Source organism: Schistocerca cancellata, chromosome 1, assembly GCF_023864275.1.
Source record: "Schistocerca cancellata isolate TAMUIC-IGC-003103 chromosome 1, iqSchCanc2.1, whole genome shotgun sequence".
Taxonomy (NCBI): Eukaryota; Metazoa; Arthropoda; class Insecta; order Orthoptera; family Acrididae; genus Schistocerca; species Schistocerca cancellata.
In genome coordinates, this window is record NC_064626.1 from 750,514,181 (window position 1) to 750,538,397 (window position 24,217).

The 24,217-nt window shown below is 37.8% G+C and overlaps 1 protein-coding gene across 1 annotated transcript in view; it reads right to left on the bottom strand.

Annotated features, from left to right (window-relative positions):
- Nucleotides 1-24,217, bottom strand: part of LOC126185936 (uncharacterized) — a 112,411-nt gene that overhangs the window by 2,331 nt on the left and 85,863 nt on the right. Inside the window, exons 6-8 of the mRNA XM_049928169.1 lie at nt 21,999-22,297; nt 20,669-21,089; nt 4,555-4,811 (exon numbers count right to left, since the gene is read on the bottom strand). Coding sequence (XP_049784126.1) covers nt 4,555-4,811; nt 20,669-21,089; nt 21,999-22,297 — 977 coding nt within the window. The remainder of the gene's footprint in view (nt 1-4,554; nt 4,812-20,668; nt 21,090-21,998; nt 22,298-24,217) is intronic.

Sequence of the window (24,217 nt, forward strand, 5' to 3'; positions counted from 1 at the left end):
GACGAAAGGATGTGGGTTTTAAGGGAGAGGGTAAGGAGTCATTCCAGTCCCGGGAGCGGAAAGACTTACCTTATGGGGAAAAAAGGACGGGTATACACTCGCACACACACACATATCCATCCACACATATACAGACACAAGCAGACATATTTAAAGACAAAGAGTTTGGGCAGAGATCTCAGTCGGGACGGAAGTACAGAGGCATGTCTGCTTGTGTCTGTATATGTGTGGATGGATATGTGTGTGTGTGCGAGTGTATACCCGTCCTTTTTTCCCCATAAGGTAAGTCTTTCCGCTCCCGGGACTGGAATGACTCCTTACCCTCTCCCTTAAAACCCACATCCTTTCGTCTTTCCCTCTCCTTCCCTCTTTCCTGATGAGGCAACAGTTTGTTGCGAAAGCTTGATTTTTGTGTGTATGTTTGTGTTTGTTTGTGTGTCTATCGACCTGCCAGCGCTTTTGTTTGGTAAGTCTCATCATCTTTCTTTTTAAATATATTTTTCCCGCGTGGAGTGTTTCCCTCTATTATATTAATATGAACATTTATTTCATTTAACCAGTTTTGACATATTAATGTGTTATCTTCAGAAGGCTACAAAATTTATGAAAATATTCATCATTATAACATGACCATACATGTACGTAAAGTACAAGAACCATATTACGAAAACTTATACTGGCTTAACAGATGCCAATACTGTTGTCAATAAAGCATAATGCCGTGACGTATTGCAAAATTATAGAGTATGTGATGAACATGACCACAGATTGATAACTTAAAGTTTATTAATCACACTAGCATACAATCAAGTTGTTATGCTAGCAGCTAGGAACACATATATAAGTAAATAAGAAGTAAAATTAAGGCATATAAAAAGGAAGTTACACACTAGATAAAAAGGCTCAACCATCAGTCAAGTACAAATATAAATTTTATGTCAAACAGTTTTAAAAAGCCCCGATAATTTTATTTATGAAAAGTTGATGGTGACACCATGGGTTGATGGTGGTGTTGTAACTTCTTGTGCTTTTCAGTATCCTGAAGATTAAGTTGCCAGCTGGAACTGAGTTTGCAGGAAATCCAGGTAAGTCAGCTGTCCACAGGTTTCAATGCTGGCAAGTAGTGGCCATAGGCACACTTTGTGCACATGAAGGCAATTAACACATGCTGTTGCCCCCTTGCACACTTCAGTGCCAATACTGTCCACCTTCAGGTACCAAACACAGTTTATAGCCAACTTACCTGTAGTTTCCAAAAACTCAGTTCCAGCCACCAGCCTCACTGCCAAGGTATTGGAAAGCACAACGAACTGCCATTACACCATCAGCCCATGGTGTTGTCAATCAAAATTCTATACAAGCTTTTTTTAAGGCATTTTAATGGAAAATTTGTGCTTATACTTGATTGGTGCAGTTGAGCCTTTTTATCTAATGAGTAACTTCCTTTTTATAGCTTTTGGTTATATTTTTATGTGCTATTATACACGTTCCTTGCTGCTAGTGCACCATCTTGACTGTAAGTAGGTGTGATTAATTCATTCTAAGTTATAGCACAATTCTGAAAAAGTAACAGCTATGAATGAAAATAATAAATCCCACAATTTCTTACAGCCATTGAAGCTATCGAAGAAAACCTGTGCACTTCACAAAACGAAGCTGCAAAATTCAGTAGCAAAAGTATCCTTTAAATCACATTAGTAGTGATACTTTTCCTTGAGAACACGAGAATGTCACTAATTGCAATTTCATCATATATAGACATAGTTCGAGACTGTGGCTGTTACATAAAATAAGTTGTTGTGATGGTGTACAGCAAATATATAGTGCAACCATTTTGGTTACACATTTGTAATTTGTATTATTGTTTATATTGTGAAAAGGATAGTTGCTACTCACCATATAGTGGAGTTGCTGAGTTGCAGATAGGTGCAACAAAAAGACTCACAAAATAAGCTTTTGGCCAACAAGCCATTTGACAAATGCCTTGTTGGCCAAAAGCTTGTTTTTTGACAAGTCTCTTTGTTGTGCCTATCTGTGACTTAGCATCTCCACAATATGGTGAGTAGCAACTATCCTTTTCATCATATTGTTACATTCCATCTTGGATTTTCCATGTTTTTTTGTTTATCCTAGAGCAAATCACAGGAAACCAATGTATAATCTGTATTGCTGAAAGCATGAAAAAATTTAATTAACTGTAAAAAATTCTAAACTGATAACTACTTTTTGAATGAAGTAACCTAAAACCAATTTGTAGCTGGTTTCTGTACACTATCAGCAATTTATTTCACTAATTATTATTACTGACTACCAACTGTAATTACACTTGCCTTTTCCATCCAACCCACACATCAGTACTTCCCCTTTATACCACCACAGAGGAGTAAGTAGCATATTCAAACATGAAAAGTGTCATGGTTCAGGTGTTTCTTCAGGGAGGGAGCTGGGTGGATTGTTAAAGTAAAGCAAAACAACAAGGGATTGAGAAGAATGGCAGAGAAAACAAGATGAAAGGATTAAGCAAGCTGAGAATAAATAGGTAATATAACTAAAATATGCCAAGGCTTCCATATGTGGACTTGGAAATACTGGAAGCAACAAGCAGCACTATTATATTGCCTTCAGCTGAGATTCATTTTCTCTTATGTGACAGAACTGCCAGGCAATGTTGTTTATATTTGTTCATTTTCTATGATGATTACACAGAGGCACATTCTATAGATGACAAATAGGAGCTGTTCTCTCCCATGTCATTCACACTTTTTCATTGTGGAGTTACAAAAATATATTATTAGTGAAAGTGTAAGTGTGGCAATGGTGAATTTACATTGGTCTGAGCTGTGACAAATGAAAGCTGACAGTCTGAAGCTGCCTGAGTACAACAATGGCAATGCTACAGAAAAAGGAAGATGCTGAACAAAAGCAACGTGTAGTGTGAGAAGACAGTATATGGCTTAATGGAAGAAATAATCCTATACATTTGAAATGAGATTACTTTAGCTATGAAGGTACACAGAGCTTTGATCACTTAAACACCCATGAGATACAAATGATTTAAGCTAACCAGCACATTTCTTAAAAGAGACAGTAGCAAAGCCCACAACTGCTTGTAGATAAAAAAGACACTTATGCATTTGTGTTTGATGCAGTAAAGTCTTCCTTTATTTATTGTTTCATTTTCTGTGGACTTATTCTTACTGCACTGCATGACTTACATCAACAAGTCGCACCTTGCCACAATCATAGAAACATCTACTTTTATTTGGTGTATGAATATCACCTTTTAATTGAAAAGGGTGTGACATACGTGGTAGTATTGAAGAGAAATTGCATTGTTTCAACCATTTTTTTGGAAGTGTCAACTTCGAAGAGACCATCATTATGTTAATTTCTTTTCCACAGTTTAAAGAAAGAACCATTCTCTACTTGCAGGCAGATTTTTCATTTGTTTTCAGATTAGTTGTGGTGTTGTAATAACAGTGGATGTAGATTGCCACAATTAACTTAATGGTGATCCTACAAACAAAATTAAAAGTCCGAACACAAGCTTTGTTATCGCCTTTAGTTTTCGTGCACATAAATCTACATGAAACATAAATATCATTAGTTTAAATTTTTTGCTTTTGCATCTTTAGTGTCATGTGCTCTTGGTTGCTACATTATCAGACCTCTGAACATTATTTCCATTTCATCCTTCATTGCCGTAGTTTTTACACTGGGGCTTCCTGTCAAGGGAAACAATCATGCTGCCATTCGTTGTTGTGTACTTGTGTGACAAAGTTCGTGTGATATAATTAGTTGCTGTGTACATGTGTGAAACCACACATTAATTTAAAAAAGGTGTGCAAACTCCATTATGATCAGTGTGGGTGCTTCCATTGAGGCCGAAAAAGAACAGAAAGCAAGAAGTTGCGAATCACAGTCAGTAAAGAGAACTTCTGAATATCTCAGTATTATTGAAGTCATAATTTTCATCATTTTATTTGGGCCTTTGTCCCACTTCAACGCAGGGTCAGCCTTGTTACTATGTATTTATCAATGTTAGTGTCAGATGCCCTTCCTGACGCCACTCTGTACAGTAACTTCAACTCCTACCCACTACATTATTTCAATGTGTATTTTGTACCAGTAATTTTCTTGAAAAAGCATTCTACAACACAGTAAGAGAAGAATGAAATGTACTTTGCTGTCTACAGTTCACTGTAACCTAGCGTCTCGTGGTAATGATAATACATGCTCTGAAATAACTAGATGCATTCTCTAAGTCAAATTCTGAGTAACTGCCCTCTCCTTTTGATATCAAAATTCCCTATGAAACTCCATTATTTTAATGTGCTGTTTTCTATTACTAATGTATGCTTTATCATTACTCAGAATTATGATGCACATATTCTTTTTGAATCACACCTCTGGCTGACAAAACTATGTTACTGACTGACCAGTGCAGTTATCATCAAACTCTACATTCAGATTAAATTCCTAGGAATCTATCAGAGAAACTTTATTATCATATTTGATCAAGTGTGTTTCAATCACATTTACAAAGGAACTTACCACAACTTCTACTCCATGTTGCAGATGTGGTATCCGTGCTATGTTCTTCTACAACTTCATTGCTTACAAAGTCTGTCATTTCCTCTGTTACTGCCTCTGGTATACAGGACGCTAGGTCTGCCACAGTATGCACTTGCTCATCATCAGTATCTTCCTCTGGATCCACATCATAAACATTCAAATCTTGAGTATATATACAAACGAGTGATATCAAGCTCTCTCTCACTCTTTGCGGCAAACTGACCAGTTCCAGCATTCTGTGAATATTGGAGATTGGTGTATATCAAGAAGTGATTGGCTAGAGTGTTTCATTTTTAGATCTATATGTAAATTTACTAGTCACTGAATAGTATAGGCTCCCTCCAGATCTCATCCATCCCCAGTCTTACCTTATGCTATCCATCTACACGCTACGCTGCGCTCTTTCTTATGCTAATACACATCATCCTTGACAATGCCAAAATGTTGTGTATCAATGCAGAAAATACTTTCAACTTTTGAAGTGACAGAGGACTGCCATTGCCTAGCAGTCAGTTTGACAAAACATCCTTTTAATTATTAACTCTGGCTGTCTGTTTTGATATTTATATGACATAGCTTTTAAAGAGTGAGGAAATTATACAAAGGGGCAAAGTATATTACAATACACCCCCTTCGTCCCTCCAAAGCATCACTGACTGCTGTAACTGGTTTGCAATTTTTCTGGAATTCCATTTGCCACTGCTGTCCATTATGCAAGTGCAAGAAATGGAGATTAATATTATTCTAGGATAGTTTTGTTGTTTATGTATTTCATAAACCTTGAATAATACTTCCTACCCCCATGAACCACAGGTCTTGCCTTTGGTGGGGAGGCTCGCGTGCTTCAGCGATACAGATAGCCGCACTGTAGGTGCAACCACAATGGAGGGGTATCTGTTGAGAGGCCAGACAAACATGTGGTTCCTGGAGAGCGGCAGCAGCCTTTTCAGTAGTTGCAGGGGCAACAGTCTGGATGATTGATCTGGCCTTGTAACACTAACCAAAACGGCCTTGCTGTGCTGGTACTGTGAACAGCTGAAAGCAAGGGGGAAACTACAGCCGTAATTTTTCCCAAGGGCATGCAGCTTTACTGTATGGTTAAATGATGATAGCCTCTTCTTGGGTAAAATATTCCGGATGTAAAATAGTCCCCCATTCGGATCTCCGGGCGGGGACTACTCAAGAGGATGTCGTTATCAGGAGAAAGAAAACAGGCGTTCTATGGATAAGAGCGTGGAATGTCAGATCCCTTCATCGGGCAGGTAGGTTAGAAAATTTAAAAAGGGAAATGGATAGGTTAAAGTTAGATATAGTGGGAATTAGTGAAGTTCGGTGGCAGGAGAAACAAGACTCTTGGTCAGCTGAATACAGGGTTATAAATACAAAAACAAATAGGGGTAATGCTGGAGTAGGTTTAATAATGAATAAAAAAAATAGGAGTGCGGGTAAGCTACTACAAACAGCATAGTGAATGCATTATTGTGGCCAAGATAGACATGAAGCCCACACCTACTACAGTAGTCAAGTTTATATGACAATTAGCTCTGCAGATGACGAAGAAATTGATGAAATCTATGATGAGATAAAAGAAATTATTCAGGTAGTGAAGGGAGATGAAAATTTAATTGTCATGGGTGACTGGAATTCGAGAGTAGGAAAAGGGAGAGAAGGAAACATAGTAGGTGTATATGGATTGGGGGTAAGAAATTAAAGAGGAAGCCGCCTAGTAGAATTTTGCACAGAGCACAACTTAATCATAGCTAACAGTTGGTTCAAGAATCATAAAAGAAGGTTGTATACATGGAAGAAGACTGGAGATACTGACAGGTTTCAGATAGATTATTTAATGGTAAGACAGAGATTTAGGAACCAGATTTTAAATTGTAAGACATTTGCAGGGGCAGATGTGGACTCTGACCACAATCTATTGGTTATGAACCGTAGATTAAAACTGAAGAAACTGCAAAAAAGTGGGGACCTGGTTAAACTGAAAGAACTAGAGGTTGTAGAGAGCTTCAGGGAGAGTATTAGGGAACGACTGACAGGAATGTGGGAAAGAAATACAGTAGAAGAAGAATGGGTAGCTTTGAGGGATGAAATAGTGAAGGCAGCACAGGATCAAGTAGGTAAAAAGATGAGAGCTAGTAGAAATCCTTGGGTAACATAAGAAATATTGAATTTAATTGATGAAAGGAGAAAATATAAAAATGCATTAAATGAAGCAGGCAAAAATGTATACAAACGTGTCAAAAAGGAGATCGACAGGAAGTGCAAAATGGCTAAGCGGGGATGGCTAGAGGACAAATGTAAGGATTCAGAGGCTTATCTCACTAAAGGTAAGATAGATGCTGCCTACAGGAAAATTAAAGAGACCTTTGGAGAAAAGAGAACCACTTGTATGAATATCAAGAGCTCAGATGGAAACCCAGTTCTAAGCAAAGAAGGGAAAGCAGAAAGGTGGAAGGAGTACATAGAGGGTCTATAGAAGGGCGATGTACTTGAGGACAATATTATGGAAATGGAAGAGGATGTAGATGAAGATGAAATGGGAGATACGATATTGCGTGAAGGGTTTGACAGAGCACTGAAGGACCCGAGTCTAAACAAGGCACCGGGAGTAGACAACATTCCATTAGAACTACTGACAGCCTTGGGAGAGATAGTTCTGACAAAACTCTACCATCTGGTGAGCAAGATGTATGAGACAGGCGAAATACCCTCAGAATTCAAGAAGAATATAATAATTCCAATCCCAAAGAAAGCAGGTGCTGACAGATGTGAAAATTACTGAACTATCAGTTTAATAAGTCACGGCTGCAAAATACTAATGCAAGTTCTTTACAGACGAATGGGAAAACTAGTAGAAGCCCACCTCGGGGAAGATTAGTTTGGATTCCGCAGAAATATCGGAACACGTAAGGCAATACTGACCCTACGACTTATTTTAGAAGATAGATTAAGGAAAGGCAAACCTACATTTCTAGTATTTGTAGACTTACAGAAAGCTTTTGACAATGTTGACTTTAATACTCTCTTTCAAATTCTGAAGGTGGCAGGGGTAAAATACAGGGACCAAAAGGCTGTTTACAATTTGTACAGAATCCAGACGGCAGTTGTAAGAGTCTAGGGGTATGAAAGGGAAGCAGTGATTGGGAAGGGAGTGAGACAGGGTTGTAGGCTCTCCCCGATGTTATTCGATCTGTATATTGAGCAAGCAGTAAAGGAAACAAAAGAAAAATTCAGAGTAGGTATTGAAATACATGGAGAAGGAATAAAAACTTTGAGGTTCGTTGTAATTCTGTCAGAGACAGCAAAGGACTTGGAAGAGCAGTTGGACAGAATGGATAGTGTCTTGAAAGGAGGATCTAAGATGAACATCAACAAAAGCAAAACGAGGATAATGGAATGTAGTCGAATTAAGTCGGGTGATGCTGAGGGAATTAATTAGGAAATGAGACACTTCAAGTAGTAAAGGAGTTTTGCTATTTGGGGAGCAAAATGACTGATGACGGTCGAAGTAGAGAGGATACAAAATGTAGACTGGCAATGGCAAGGAAAGCGTTTCTGAAAGTATTTGTATGGAGGGTAGCCATATATGGAAGTGAAACACGGACGATAAATAGTTTAGACAAGAAGAGAATAGAAGCCTTTGAAATGTGGTGCTATAGAAGAATGGTGTAGATTAGATGGGTAGATCACATAACTAATGAGGAGGTATTTAAGAGAATTGGGGAGAAGTGGAATTTCTGGCACAACTTGACTAGAAGAAGGGATCGGTTGATAGGACATGTTCTGAGGCATCAAGGGATCACCAATTTAGTATTGGAGGGCAGCGTGGAGGGTAAAAATCATAGAGGGAGACCAAGATATGAATACACTAAGCAGATTCCGAAGGATGTAGGTTGCAGTAGGTACTGGGAGATGATGAAGCTTGCACAGGATAGAGTAGCCTGGAGAGCTGCGTCAAACCAGTCTCAGGACTGAAGACAACAACAACAATAACAACAACGAATAATACTAAACACATGATGTAGCTAATCCAAATAAATCTCTATCTACTTTAAAACTCTCAAAACTGCAAAAAGCAGAGTGAACATCGGTGAGGGCCTTATTCTTGAACCAAATCGTATTGGGTATACCATGCTTTTTAGTTAAAATGTTACAAAACAGATTTTAAACTGTTCTACACCAATATTTCCATGTTACAGAAATCTAAAATGAGGGTATGCTTCTTTGTGGTCTGTGATCAACCTAACTGTCTCTCAATATGAATTAATTGTACCCAAAATGAAACTAAAAACAAACATATACTTATTTAACATCAGACAGCAACTTCTGTATCCGAACCAAGTTATTTTGGATAGTGTGCTTGCCATACCATTTCTCTCTGAAGTAAGATTTCCATTAATCTTATTGCATAGCTATAATGGAAAACAAGCTCTCTCATTTGGAGTTCAAGATTTTTTCAGAAAAGAAGTAAAATTAGGTAAATCAGACCAACATTCTGCTTGTAATCATCAGCTGCAGGTAATGTGTTACCAGAAGGCAGGGATGTATGTGCAAGGCAGAAAAACATATTCCAAAAGAGAAAGCACTATTAATTGCTCCTACTTTTAGATGATATGGTATTAACAACAATACCAAACAGTGTAACACTTAAAATAGATCCTCAAAGTGCATTATTCTCTCATATTGCACAGAAGTCAGCAGAAAAGTGTGTCACTTGGTGTACATTCACTTGCAAAAGTGTCACATTATTTAAGAGGTGAAAATATGAATGGACTGAAACTGGTAGCTCAGTGGCAAAGAAAAACAATCCTATTAGACAGCACTGGCACAATGTTTCACTGCTGTATGTGACTGAAGTCACATCACATCATTATCAGTTGGAAATTCTCCTTGTGCAACTGAAGTCCTTTTACCAATCTCACATTTGTGAAACCGTTAGTTGTAAAAAGTAGCTACTGGAATTGCAACTACAATCTAAATACTCTCTCCAAGTAAAACAACCAGCTTAATTCTCTGTAGATAGAACCTTACCTTAAAGATAGACAACAATGCACAGAAGTTGTGTATGATAATGGAGAGGTAATCAAAAAAAGAAGATCAAAGATAAGAAATATAAATTTTGGTGTGCCACAAGGCTCTATCTTGGGCCCCTTCTTATTTATTTGCTACATGAATGATTTCCCAAAAGTATTAGACACCAGTCATCGTATTACTATGTATGCTGATGACACCTCTGGGGTTTGCTGGGCATGTAGTAATGACGACCTAAATTCAGTGGTACAGAATTTTGAAAAAGAAAACCTGAGGGTCAATATTAACAAAACTAATTTAATTTATTTTAAGACAAGTGGCTCAAATAAAAATACTGTTGTAAATGAGGACATTCAGAAAAATACCTGTTCAAAATGTAAATTTCTGGGGATATATATAGATGACAGACTTTCGTGGAATCAGCAAATAGATCATGTCTGTGGTAAAATAACATCTAGTCTGTATTTACTAAGGAGATTAGTTCAACATTTAGATATCGAAGCAATAAAAATAGCATATTTTGGGTTGGTGTATCCCGATCTATCTTATGGAATTGTATTGTGGGGTGGATGTAGCCAATACAATATAAGAAGGGTATTTGAATTGCAGAAAAGAGTAATAAGGACTATGGCAAAAGTAAGATCCAGAACTTCATGGAAAAACCTGTTTATTAAGTTTAATATTATGACTAACTATGCAGTATATATATTTCAATCAATATTATTAGTAAAAAAAGACAAAAAGTGACAAATAGGAATATGGAAATCCATGATTACAATACAAGACACAAATCAGACTTTCATATGGTGAGCAGACAATTGAATCTAACAACAAATACCCCATTCATTAGGAAGCAATATTTTATAATTCTCTGCCAAACAACTAGAAACAGCTTTCTGGTAGAATTTTTAAAAATGAGTTAAAAATGGCTTATATTGAAGTGCCCATACAGTATGGTGCTGGCATGATTTGACCTCAGGAATGCTATGTTAAATATACTTAAATGATCTTTTACTTAATAGCATGTAATCTATTTATATTGATTATTAATAATCTAAATGCAATTATTATAACATTGCCTATGCGTGTTAAATACGTGTTTCGAGCTGTAAGATAAATAAATAAAAATAAATAACTTTCTTACTATTTGGATCAACTGAACCAGTTCACGCATGTAGCCTGTGGATGTCAGCTCTTTCTGTGATTATAAACATATCACAAATATGGACTAAAGCTGTAATGGATACTTTCAAAATAAAGTGCATGACAGATTTGTTATCAGATTACACATGTAACCTCTGCTTAAAAAATGATTGTCTAACACATGTGACTTCACTGAATGTTGTGACTATCTGTATAAATAATACGAACAATGGAAAAGTCCATGTTGGAATAATGAGTTTTATGAAAAGGATAGTAGCTACTCACCATATAGTGGAGGTGCTGAGCCGGCAGACAGGCGCAACAAAAAGACTGTCAACAAGTAGCTTTCATCCAAGAAGTCCTTCTCAGAGAAACACACACACACACACACACACACACACACACACACACAAATGGGTGCATGCAACTGCAGTCTCTGGCTGCTGGGGCCAGTCTTTTTGTTGTGCCTATCTGTATAATACATATGAAAGTGCCTCCAAGATGTAAACTACTGAAATAACTATATACTAAGAATGTCAAAAGGTTGTAAAATATATTGTGCTATCTAGAACTGAACATGTTAGAATGTTTACCTAGCCCTTCACATAATTAGCCAACAAAGTCATATAATATAAATAACATGCAAACATAAATAAAAGACAGAGATAAAATTACAACTGTTTGCTAAGGAAACTACTCAGATGTTGCACTGAATTCAATATACTAGCATGAAACTTCCAATTTGCAGTGAAATGAAGATTATAATGGAACTGTCATTTATCATCTAGTAAAGTCATTAGAAGATCAAAACAAATTCAAAAGGGTATAAAAAAAGATATGTATTATGAGAAAATTGGCAATTGACCTTAAATAATGAATAGTGTGTGGTCATCTACATGAGTGCTAAAAGGTGCTTTGGTTACACGATGACTCAGTCAAATCTAAAGGCCACAAATTCAACTACATACCTAGGACTTACAATTACAAACATCTTAAATTGGAGGGAACATATAGAAGATGTTGTGGGGAAGGCGAATCAAAGACTGCATTCTACTGGCAGAATACTTTGAGGATGCAATGGATCTGCTAAAGAGACTGCCTACACTACACTTGTCCGTCCTCTTTTGTAGCACTGATTTATGGTGAGGGATCCTTACCAGACAGACCTATCAGAGTACATCTAGAAAGTTCAAAGAAGAGCAGCACATTTTGTGTTATCAAGAAATAGGGAGAGAGAGTGTCACTAGCATGATACAGGATTTGGTGTGGACAGCATTAAAACAAAGACAGTGGAATGTTCACACGAAATTTCAACTGCCAACTTTCCTCTCTGAATGCTAAAATATTTTGTTGTTGCTTATCTACATAGGGAGAAATGACCATCATAACAAAATATGAGAAATCTGAGCTCACATGGAAAGATATAGTTGTTCGTTTTTTCCACGTGCTGTTCAAAAATGAAATAACAGAAAATTACTGCGAAGGTGGTTTGATGAACACTGCCAGGCACTTGCTTATGATCTGCAGAGTATCCAAGTAGATGTAGAAGAAACTGTGGCTGATTAAATGCATGTGCCAGACAAGGATGCAAACCCCAGACGATCTATATGAGCAAGCTTTTGCCTAACCAAGGTGCATGGCCAGCATAAGACAAGGATTGGTATCCAAGTTCTTGCATAGCACATGGTTTTAATATGCCAGGTTTCATTCAAAATGTCTAACACAAAAGCTTATTGCATTAATACAAAACACTAACAACAACAGCAGCAACAGTAGCGACAGCAACAAATGCGTATAGTATGATTGTTAGAAACCAATTAAAAGCAAATATCAGTGCAAATGAAGGATAAAAATTGTAGGAAATCTAATGGGGGAAAAAAGACAAATGAAAACAATTTAAGAGGACAAGGATACATCCTGAGAAAACAAAAAAGCTGCTACAGTAAAACCTTTTTACACTTTCAGTGGACTGATCCAAAAAAGTGTAAAATTCAGGAAAGCATAGGACATACAAGCTGTAGATTTCATGCCTACTGTTCTCTGTTTAGGAAGACTGCCAGTTTCAGTGTTTTAACCAACACTGGGGTTACAAGTTTTATTTACTTTATCATAAGGCAGTGGCCGAGTGCTGACACACACAAATATGTGCACAGGTTTATCTCTGTTTCGACCATGAAACCACATTAAGCTAAAAAGATATTCATGTTCTAATGTGAGACTTACTATTGATAATCATCATAAAATTGTGGTACACATAACTTTTAACACACTAAAGTTGGCAGTCTTTTGTAAACAGAGAACAATAAGTACGAAATCTACAGTTTGTTGCCAACATGAAGGTCACTCAGTTCAGGGACATTCTGGATGATAAAGAGGGTGGAAATTGTCATCACATTACATAGCATCTTGAGGAGGGATGTTTCCAACTGAAATTGGGTTGGACCAACCTAATACTTTGTGCCTAGTACGGTTTAGCGTATTTCACATGGAAGTAACAATTCGTGAAAGCCCACATATTTTTATGCATTTTTTATCCTCCACTATTGATTCTTGCTCCTTCCATCTGCGCCACTACAGAAAAGTTCTCCTATCCCTAGCCAGAATCCAGTCCCACATACCATCCCTGCATTATTGCTCAGCTCATGGAATCTCCCAAATGGCCTAACCATCAAATTATCGATCTCCGGCTGCAGCCCCTCCTTCCACAATGACCACCTCTATTCAAATTCTGTGAGTCTGTAACTCTCACCAAGCTAGTCCTGTAAAACCATGTAAATCATGCCTCAAACCTCCTTGCAACACCTCCCCAGCCATAAAATTCTTCAGCTCTGCAATCTCAAATTCCTTCATCCCATCTCATACACAAACTCTTGCCCTTCAGGAACTGGAGCAGTTATGTACACCAACACTTCAAATAACTCCCCATCCTGTTCACTTCCTACTTCCACCTTTGACTATAACTATCCACCACCTCTACATGAGACTGCAAACTTCCCTCACAGCCCCTCTTAGCCAACAAACCTTTCCCCAAAAACTTACTCCTTTCTATCATCATACAGAATACAGAATTAAATAGACTTGAGAAACAGTCATGAATCTTTCCTGCAAAAGCCTTGCTATCAGATTCATCCACCTACAAACCCTGCCAGCAACCCCATTCCAGAAATCCAACGTGATCTCCAGTCCCTTCTCAAATTCTTACACTCATCCCAGAACCTCTCATCCCACCTCCTACATGCTCCCAAAAGTCCATAATTCCAACTAACCAGGATGCTCCATTGTGGCCAGTTACTGTGTCCCCACAGAGAATTTTGCTCTCATAGACCAATTATTACTCACAACCTACCCTCCTATACAAAATAAACCAAAAATTTTCTTCAACACATCAGCATGTTCCTTCATCACACGGTGCCCTGCTCATCACTGCTAATGCCACAACAACATTCTCAATGCCCGTGATTTCGCCACTCCAAACTACCTTTCCCAATGCCTGCCTGACTCCAAACTTACATCCTCCTCACCATGACCAATTACATGCTCACCCACAATTACCTCTCCTTTGAGGTGTCACCTACAAATAAATCTGTGGCACAGCAGTGGGCACCCGCATGGCATCACCCTGTCTTAACCTATTCACGGGCCTTCTAGAGGAATCCTTCCTAAATACCCAGACTCCCAAACCCCTCATGTGGTTCACATTCACTGATGACATCTGTGTGATCCAGACCAAGGGTGAGGACACCCTATCCAGAAACTCAACATGTTGTCCCCCATTCACTTCACCTTGTCTTCCTCATCCCACGCAGCCACCATCCTCGATATTGACCTCCACTGCTAGAATGGCAACATAAGTACCTCAGTCCATACCAACCTATCATCCTCCAGCAATACCTCCACTTCAACAGCTGCCACCCATTTCACACAGCCTAGCCACCTGTGGTGGTTGCATCTGTAGTGATGAGCAGTCCCTCTCCAAATATACCAAGGACCTCACTGAGACCTTTATAGATCAAAATTACACTCCCAATCTTGCGCAGAAACAGATCTCCCATGCTTTGTCTCTTCAGTCACTTGCCACTTCCCACACACCCCTGTCCGGCCACAATGGAGCACTCCTCTCATAACTCAGTACCAAGAGGAGCTGGAGCAACTGAACCACATCCTCTGCTACAGTTTCAAGTATCTCTCATCATTCCTTGAAATTAGGAATATCCCACCCAGTAGTCTTTCTACCCCTTCCACAGTGGTATTCCACCAGCCACTGAAACCACATAATATTCCTGTACACAAGGCAAGATGTGGGAAAAAAGAGAAAGGCAAATGGTTGAAATAAATTTTTAAGTTTTGAAACTTAGAGAAAATACTCATGGGGTTTAGGGTCTAGTAGTAAGAAACAGGGAAATTTGTCCCCTTAAGGAGGGTGCATCCGCTCTTTATCCCCCTCCTCCAAAATTCAATTTCTTTTACTTTTTTAAATTTTTTTTGCATAAACCATTCACTTTTAGAAGGCAACAGTATTTACAACAAATATTTCTTACAAAAATCTACACAAGAAAGGTCATGGGCACATTTTAAGTCAGACATATAGTGTTGGAGATATGGGAGTTGGAATAGGATACAGTTTTGCAGATTTTGCAGCTTAGTCTGTTACTTATATGAAAACAATAATTAAGTATATGGAATATAATGTGTGGTGCGGGTTTGTTAGGACATATCAAAGAACAGACATGACATATGAATATATGCTCATTGAATGATCATTTAGTGGGGATGCAGCCTGTCCGAACTATTGCAGGAATCTATGCGGGGCTGCAAGCAGTGAGGGTAATTGGTAGGTGGCACTGCATCTGCAGTGTCTGACAAGTTGGGAATTTGAGTCTCAAGGGAAGTATGCTCGCATAGCCAAAGTGGTAAAGGCGACTGCTCAGGTAAAGCAGGAAGACCGGGTTTAAGTCCCAGACCAGCACAAATTTTCACTTGTCACAACTAAATTTTTTTCAATGCCGATTGCAGCTGAGGAAGGAATTTCAGTTTCATCATGTATATGGGAATATTGTGTGTATTTTAAACTTTATGAAATTTCTTGTACATTCAATATTATTGAAGTCAGGCGTAGGTGTCCAACAATGAAAATGCAAAGTTCTCCTTCCCATTCAGTGACTGTTCCCCTACCACTGTTGCTGATCTTTTTCCAAACCCATTCCCAGTTTAGTTCAGTTGATGTTGTGAACTTATTAAAGCTGTGTGGAACAGTTCAGTTTATAGTGTTTCTTCTTTCTTTCTTTTCTTTTCTGTGGGCTGAGAAGACTAATGCTGGACCCTATCACTTGTTTTACTTGTGATAAATCTGTTTTGAAATGAGACACCTGGAAACTGATACATATCAGCTAAGAATGGATGTACGAGGCCCATACTGTTCTACAAAACATTGGAGTGATTGAAGACCATAAGGTATGTTGATGAGAAAATACATTAAGAAATGCAATGTAAAAAAACTAATTAATCAGCCTTTCCTTCTCATCCCCTCCAGTAAGCCTCTCTTGACCTAGGTGACTTCTAAACTGTACCCCTTCCTGTAAATCTCTCCAGTCCTTTTACTTCACCCGTCTTCCTTCCTCTTCAACTCTTCCACCAGAAGGAGCCACTGGCTCCAAAACCTTGTGAAAGTTAAATCCTTTTGAGTGTGTGTTCCCCTGCAACCACCTGGTGAGTAGATCTTTTTATCTGTCCATTTACATTTAATTAGTCAGAGAGCTGCACAAATAGATGATAGAAGTTTAAGAACATCTTTGTCTCATCCATTCAATGTCAAAAAAAGACTTTCATATGTACTGGAAAAATGACTTAGAGCCAGCGAGGAAAAAAACTTCATAAACATCGTGAAAGGTTTGAAGTTTGTTCTTTAGCTCTGAAACACATTGCTTGAGAAAGAAGAGAAACACCATCATGATTTTGGTGAAAAGGTTGTTGAATACATCCACAGTGTTTAGTGTTTAGTAGCTGCAGTAGCCTGTTATCACTAAGATTGCTATGCTAAATTAGTATTGAACCACTCCTCTGTCTGAAAAAGAGGCCACCCTCATGATACCAACTTTTAATCTGTTTTTCAAGAAGTACACAATTTTGTAGATCCTTCAGAGGAATTTGACAGAAGATCTGGATCATGGTTTTCTGTTAACATTTACACACAACAGCTTATCCGTTCAACAGATACTGTGGTATTTTAGTTGTCACATATATGATGATTTTAAATGTATTATAAAGATAATAATTGTTTATTAATTCTAAAATAATTCTTAATTTGAATGAGAAATTAACATTAAGGTACATAACACGGAACAAAAAATTGTAAAGCAAAATTGTTTAGAAACAGTAAATGTCAGTTTTAAAAGCAATGTCACTGTTTTCTTTTTTCCTTGTCCTTTGTTTGCCTTTAGACTTTAGTACTAACATTTATGTACTACAAATACGTTTCTCCAAGTATAAAAGGCAAGTAGTTGAGGAGAAAGATTTAACTGACATAAAACCGAAGTTGAAAATTATGCCAAATTCACTGGCTAAAAGACTTTTAATCTTCCAGATAGAATGTCTTGAAAACTGTTTATCTTGCTTAAAACCAAAAACTGGAAAGTCCAAGATGGAATAAGAACAATATTATAATGAAATGCATGGAGTGCTGCTCATCATATAAAGGAGACGTTGAGTCACAGACAGGCACACGCCTTCTTCTAAAGTGACACACACACACACACACACACACACAGACAGAGAGAGAGAGAGAGAGAGAGAGAGAGAGAGAGAGAGAGAGACATTTACTGCATCTGGCCATAGAGTGCGGTCACATGTGTGTCCAAGTTGAACTTCTGTGAATGTGTATGCATGTGTGTTTTTGACTTCACAATAAGGCCTTTTGGCCGAAAGCTAGAAAGTGTAGCAGTCTTTTCATTGTGCTTGGTTGCAACTCAATGTCTCCTTTATATGGCAAGAAGCAATCTATAAGTTTTGTAATATTATCTTCCTTAAAACATGCATATGACCTCTTTTGAGAAGAATTTCACTGGAATTATTTTTTGACATAACAGATGTCTCCAATGTGTACAATACATCCACTCCCTACTCCAGTCCGGTCACATGCATCTCCTATCCCATCAAAGGCAGGGCTACCTGTGAAAGCAGCCATATACTCTACAAACTAAGCTGCAACCACTATGCTGCTTTCTATGTGGACATGACAACTAACAAGCTGTATATCCACAAGAGACAGCTGGGCCAGCCAGCTGCTGAACCAACACAATGCACTTCACTTCAATGACTGCTTAACAGCCTAAGCCATATGGTCCCTCCCACCAACACTAGCTTTACTGAAATGTGCACGTGGAAACACTCTCTGCAGTACGTTCTATGTTCCCCTAGCTCCCCCTAGCCTCAACCTTAGTGTCTTTTCCTCCTCTTCTTGTCCACTCCCACCCTTCCCTCCCCCCCCCCTTCCCCTAAACCGCTCAGCTACACCTAGCAGCCCCACCACATCCCTACATCCCTGCACACTCCCACAAACAGCACTACAGATTCCCCCACCCTTACCCTACCATACCACCTCCTCCCCACCTCATGCCACCTCCTTACTCCCACAACCCACAGCAGACTGATGTCTGCTTCAGAAACAGTTGCAGTCTGCTGTCCGGCCACAGTGGACAATGACAGTGGTCATACGTGTCGAAGTTGTGCTCCTGTTAATATGTGTTTTTCTAGTATGGAAGGGGGCTTTTTGACTGACAGCTGATATGTATAGCTGTCTTTCCATTCTGTGGATCTGCTATGCACCTCTATTGTTCGAGTAGCAGTCTACTTCTTCCATAATGATTTTGTAAGGTTTTGTTTACGGAAATGAGGATGCTTGATATTAGTGGGAAATTGGTGTTTCAAATCTTTTTGTCTGTAGCCGTAAGTTACCTGCTAATCATACCACTCACACAAAATGAATGTGTGATTTATATCACATGTACTATATCTCTTCACTTTATGTTCAGAGGAGTGGTTGAATATAATGAAATCTACAATAAGTGAGAATTTACTGTTTACACACCCTTTTTTGAGGAGGTCTACATGCTGGTTTTATTGGATGCCTTGGAATGATGACATCCTGTGAAAAGTATTGAAGTTCCATTCCACTGGTGCTGTAATATGAATGCCATTGTTCCTCCCTACTGCTGGGGTAGTGAGAGTTTATGTTGTACTAAACAAGTCAGGAACGTTCTGGAAGAATATATATACTTTACGAATAAAGGAGATCAATGACCAAAAAGCAGTAGTGTTGAGCCATCATACACAAAAACTTTCTAGATTACGGAGTAAATCCTCTCTTGAGTGTGTGTGTGTGTGTGTGTGTGTGTGTGTGTGTGTGTGTGTGTGTGTGTGTGTGTGTGTTTTGGGGGAGGGGGGGGGGGTGCTCTGTAGTGAGTGGTCTCGTTTAATCATAAAGTATTTACCAAACAAGTCAGATACGATCCAGATCTTGTATGATAAACTGGAGAATTTACATGATGGCCATTATCTCTGCAGTAAACACCGATGTGTAATGAAGAAGGGTCCATGGCTATTCTGTTAACAGTCATTTTCTGTGCTTCCCAAAACACATATAGAAAAGTACCTTCCTAAAAAGCAGTGAACAAAAATCCTACCATCTCATTCCTTGTGTACAAGACCAACTATTTCCTTATCCGTACATTCTCTCTCTTTAAAAGAAGGAATCATGCGAACCGGCACAGCACCCTCTTTGATTACCCATATGCCGCCCTACTTACAGACTATCTGGAGGAAACGTCTACTGTCGCACCCAACATCCTGAACTACTTACCTGATTCAGATATAGTGACAATATATTTAGGAATGGTGGTCTTTGCAAAATACACTGTCCTCTTTCCTCCCAATCCCAAAGTGATATGTGAAATATTTTAGCTGAAACTCTTCTCAGCAAGACAATTTCTTTGAAGCTGAGCTCCACCTCTCTGATGGCTCCATATTAAGCCAAGGAATCACAAACAATTTGCCCATTTTAATAAATGCCACTCCTTCCATCTGAAACAGGTTTCCCATACATTGTTATAATCCACACTTAAAATCTGCATTGATGAGCAATTCTTCTTCCCACATTCTTGAAGAAATTTTCAGTGCCATCACAAGCATGTGCTGTTCAAACTTAGTCCATAATATGTTCTGTGCCATATCCTTTCCTACTGCATGTACTCCAATCACGGCCATTAACCATCCATAAGGAGCACTCTTCTCATTCCACATTACCAACATGAACAACAGCTGAATCACATCCATCAGGACTACTATCTTGCATCATGTCTTACAAGAAAGAATATTTTCTCCAAAACCCTTTATGCCCCTTCCCCAAAATGATATTCCATTAGCCACACAACCTACAAAATAGCCAGTTTCATTTTTATACCACTCTTCCATCCATACTCTAGCCAGGAAAGTCATATCAATGAGAAAGACAAGTCCAAGCTATGACTCGTGCTTTCCCCCATACATTATGTCCCAATACTGCCAAACCACTAATCTACCCTACTTCTCTTAAAGGTACACTTGTGTGAATGCAGCCACAACATACATTAACTCACTGCAACAACAGCATGGTTCCCCAGTCTTTGGTGAATGATTGTGGTTTTTGGAAGCCACTGGTTGTATTCCTGTCACAATGTAGCTCATTATGTATTATCTTTAATGCCATAACCTTTGTGAACAGCTGTATCATAGTCAATAACATGAAATAATAATTAACGGAAGGTTCTGGTTGAGAAGTTAATCAACATGCATGCAGCCGAATAACATGTCAGGTACACCAAAATCATAAGAAAGACATAAGAAGGAATTAAAGATCAAGCAAGGGAAAAATTCTTACTCTGGTAAGAATAAATGTGTCCATCTGCTTGGCGAAAGAAGAATTTCTTTAACATCATCAACAGACAAAGTTGCATCAGGTAATTCATAAATTCTTAAACTAATTATGCGTTCAAGATGAGGTTGTTTCTTAACCACAAGTCTCTCAGCCTTACTCCACAGTTCTTTTGGTACATTTTTTTCACACGAAGAAAATTCTGAACATGCAACTTTGAGGACTAGTTGTGACTTGGCACAGGCTGCAAATAATTCTCTCATCCAAAGTGCTGCAACCCTCTGCTGGTGTTGTTCTAACTGTATATCTGCAGTTGCTGAGGCAAGTCGACACAGAAGTGTAGGTAAAATATTGAGGTTCTGTTGCAACAAGTTTAGCATAGGGCTCCAGATTTCAATTAACCATGGTGCTAGATGATCAGACTCATCTGAAAATAATTAATTATTCTTTTAGTTCTCATGAGCAACTAAACACATATATGGTATTAAAAATGAAGTTCAAGCATCAAATAGATAAACAGGAAAGGAACATGTAACAAAGTATAGCAATAATGCAAAAATGCTGCTCACCGCTAGCAACTCCCCATGGATGAATGTTACATAAAAACCCCTGCATTCCTACGAAATTCTTTCACACATACCTCTTTCTGGATTGGATGCTTAGTGATTTTTTTAATTAAGATCGTGCCTCAAATAACTTTTAAATATTTCAAAAAATCAGAGTTCACTCCCATGAGTTGACAAAAATACCTCTTTATTACACCCAATTTTCCCTCAGACCATCAGGTATCAGAAGATATTAAAAACAGCTTACATAGCAGCATAAAACCTATGGCATCAAATCCATCATAAATCACTGTTATGTATTTTACTACATATTTTGAATATCTTCAATACCTGATAATCTGAGGGCAAATAGGTGGTAATAAAGATGTATTTATCAGCAGCTCATGGCAGCGAACTACGACTACAAGTATTTTTTTTTTTTTTTTTTTTTCCAAAATATTTGTGACATTGCCACACACCGATTTGCCTACTGCTCTCTTTCACTTCTAATTTTGTCCCATACATACAATCAATTTTTTTCCCATTGACCCAGCATCCCTGGTAAATTTTACTCAATTTTTTGACCCTTACTAGTCTTACTCCAACCCTTTCCTCTCTTCTGTCAGGATAGGGAACCCTTAGTACCAAAATACAGCATTTTTTTGTATCTACTTTTTCACATGTGTACATCTGCTTTTTCTTAAGGTTTCCTCTACCCAAAAAATAAGTGAAAGTTCAAGAATACCACCTGACAACCAATATTAAATAATTAAAATGTTTGTAAACAATACCTGTGCTATCCGCTGTGAACATGTTCCATATACCAGCAGGTGGTATAAATACCTGACCACTCAGTAAATAGTCAACAGCTTTGTCACGTATGACAGGTGAACACTTATTCCTTTTGATGTGGTTTAACAACTTTTTCTCCAAACTTTCTGCTGCATTTTTGAGCGGCATCAATTCGTCTGCATTCACTATACCTTTAGGCTGCTTCTTTTTACTTGTATTAGCAAGAAATGTGTCAACTTCATTCCTTGCTGCTCTAAATCCTGCATCTTTAATAGCTGTAATCTGCTTCAAAAACTTCCTGGAAAAAAAAAAAAAAAAAAAAAATCTGCAATTTTGGAATCTTGAGCTCTTGTTCCTGTGGATGTAGAAAAATGATAATGAACTAAAGATTGGTCCACCTTTTTGCTAGCACAAAATTACTTTTTTGCTTTACTACCCAAATACATTTCACCGTTTCAACACAGTTAAGACATCCTCAGTAGGCTTTTCTCTTATAATTTTATAAGATTTTATTTAGGTGTACTTTACCTTTCATGGCACATTGCATGTGTCCTGTGGCTGCCAAAAGGAATCAGGCACAGGTCTAAATTAATATGGCATGTCATCTACAGACATGAGACATTAGGATATCATCTACATCGAATTTTTGTTTATAAAACATCCTTTAAAATACATATTCCAGCAAAAAATCATGTCATATGCTACTTTTTGGCTTTGTTGCATTTGGTTTGTATTTGTGTGCCAAACATGTTTTTGTTGTTTTTGTGTGGTTAGAATTACCTGTGGACGTCGGTAAAAATTTGTGAGGTTTTAGTAAGTACAACTACCTGGTGTGGGTTGTAATTCATGGATTATGTTTTGTATTTTAACAGCATTTATTCATGTTTTCTCCTGCTCGTTTGTGAATTCTATGTCTTGTTATGTTATTGTGGCTTTGACTCATTTCACAGAACAATTTACATTTTTGATGTGCTTTTGATGGTCATTTGTTTCATGGTTTTGTTTTCAATAGATGGCCATAAAGTCTGTATCTGCCCCAATGGTTTTCATTCAGAGAGAGATATTTCATTTAAGGCACTTTACAGTGTTTTGTTGCAGAGTAATGTGTGATCATTAATGCCTTTATTGCCCTGAGTGACAGCTTTTTGGATGTCCTAATTTTCTTCTACTGTTAAAAAATGTACAAATAATACTGCATTTTAGGGTCTGATGGTCTGTTTCTATGCCACTGGGTTGGTGGCTGTTTTTCATGTGGTGGTTTGTAAATCTGTAATGTGTGCTGTCACTTTTCAGTGCTCTTAAATGTTCTGAGTATCTTACGCTGAAATTTCTACAGGTTTGTCCTCTATATACTTAATCACAGTCTTGGCAGGTCAGGAGGTATATACTTGCCTTGTTGAATTTTTCTATGGTGGTATACACATGAAAAATAGTAAAGTGTGTACACAGCTATTTTATTCCACCTAGAGCCTATCACTACTACAGGTGTCATTTAAACTTTTGTTCACATGAACTAGTACATTCTTCAAACCTAGTTATGTTTCCTGAACCATTAACTTTTTTGAAAACTCATGATTTGCACAACAGCTATACACACAGTATCTTTGTACTGACCCACTGGGATCACACAAGTTCGATTTCTCTTCTTTCTTTGTTTTTTTCCTGTTTTTACAGTCGTCCATCTTCTACCTTTGTTCTTCTGCCCATGTTTTTCGTATTTTATTATTTTTTGTCTCAAAAGCCTTCTAAATTTACTATTTTATTCTTTAAAATACTCATTTCTAACTCTTGGACGTTGTTTCTTTCCGGTTCTTTTCATATTTCTGAAATTTGTGATATTGTTGACTTATTTTTCTAGAACTACACACATATTTGTTAAGTAAGCCTGTTGTCATACGTTTGGTAGACATATTCAAATAAGGTTAACCTTTGCTTTGCCATTACTTCTGATATTTTCTATATTTTTGGTAAATATCCACATTACTTCTCATTTTCAACCATCTCTGGTTTGAATTGCACCCATTATTTTTCCAATAATTTGTCTTTCAAGTTTCTCTACTCTGTCCATTATTAAGAATTCACATGCATATTAACATTCTGGTCTTGGCACTGTAGCACAGTGTTTTAATTTTATATTCCTAGATAAGTAGTTCTTGTTGCAATATTTTTAGTAAAACCATGCATGCTTTACATTTTATTAACTTTTACATCCATTGCA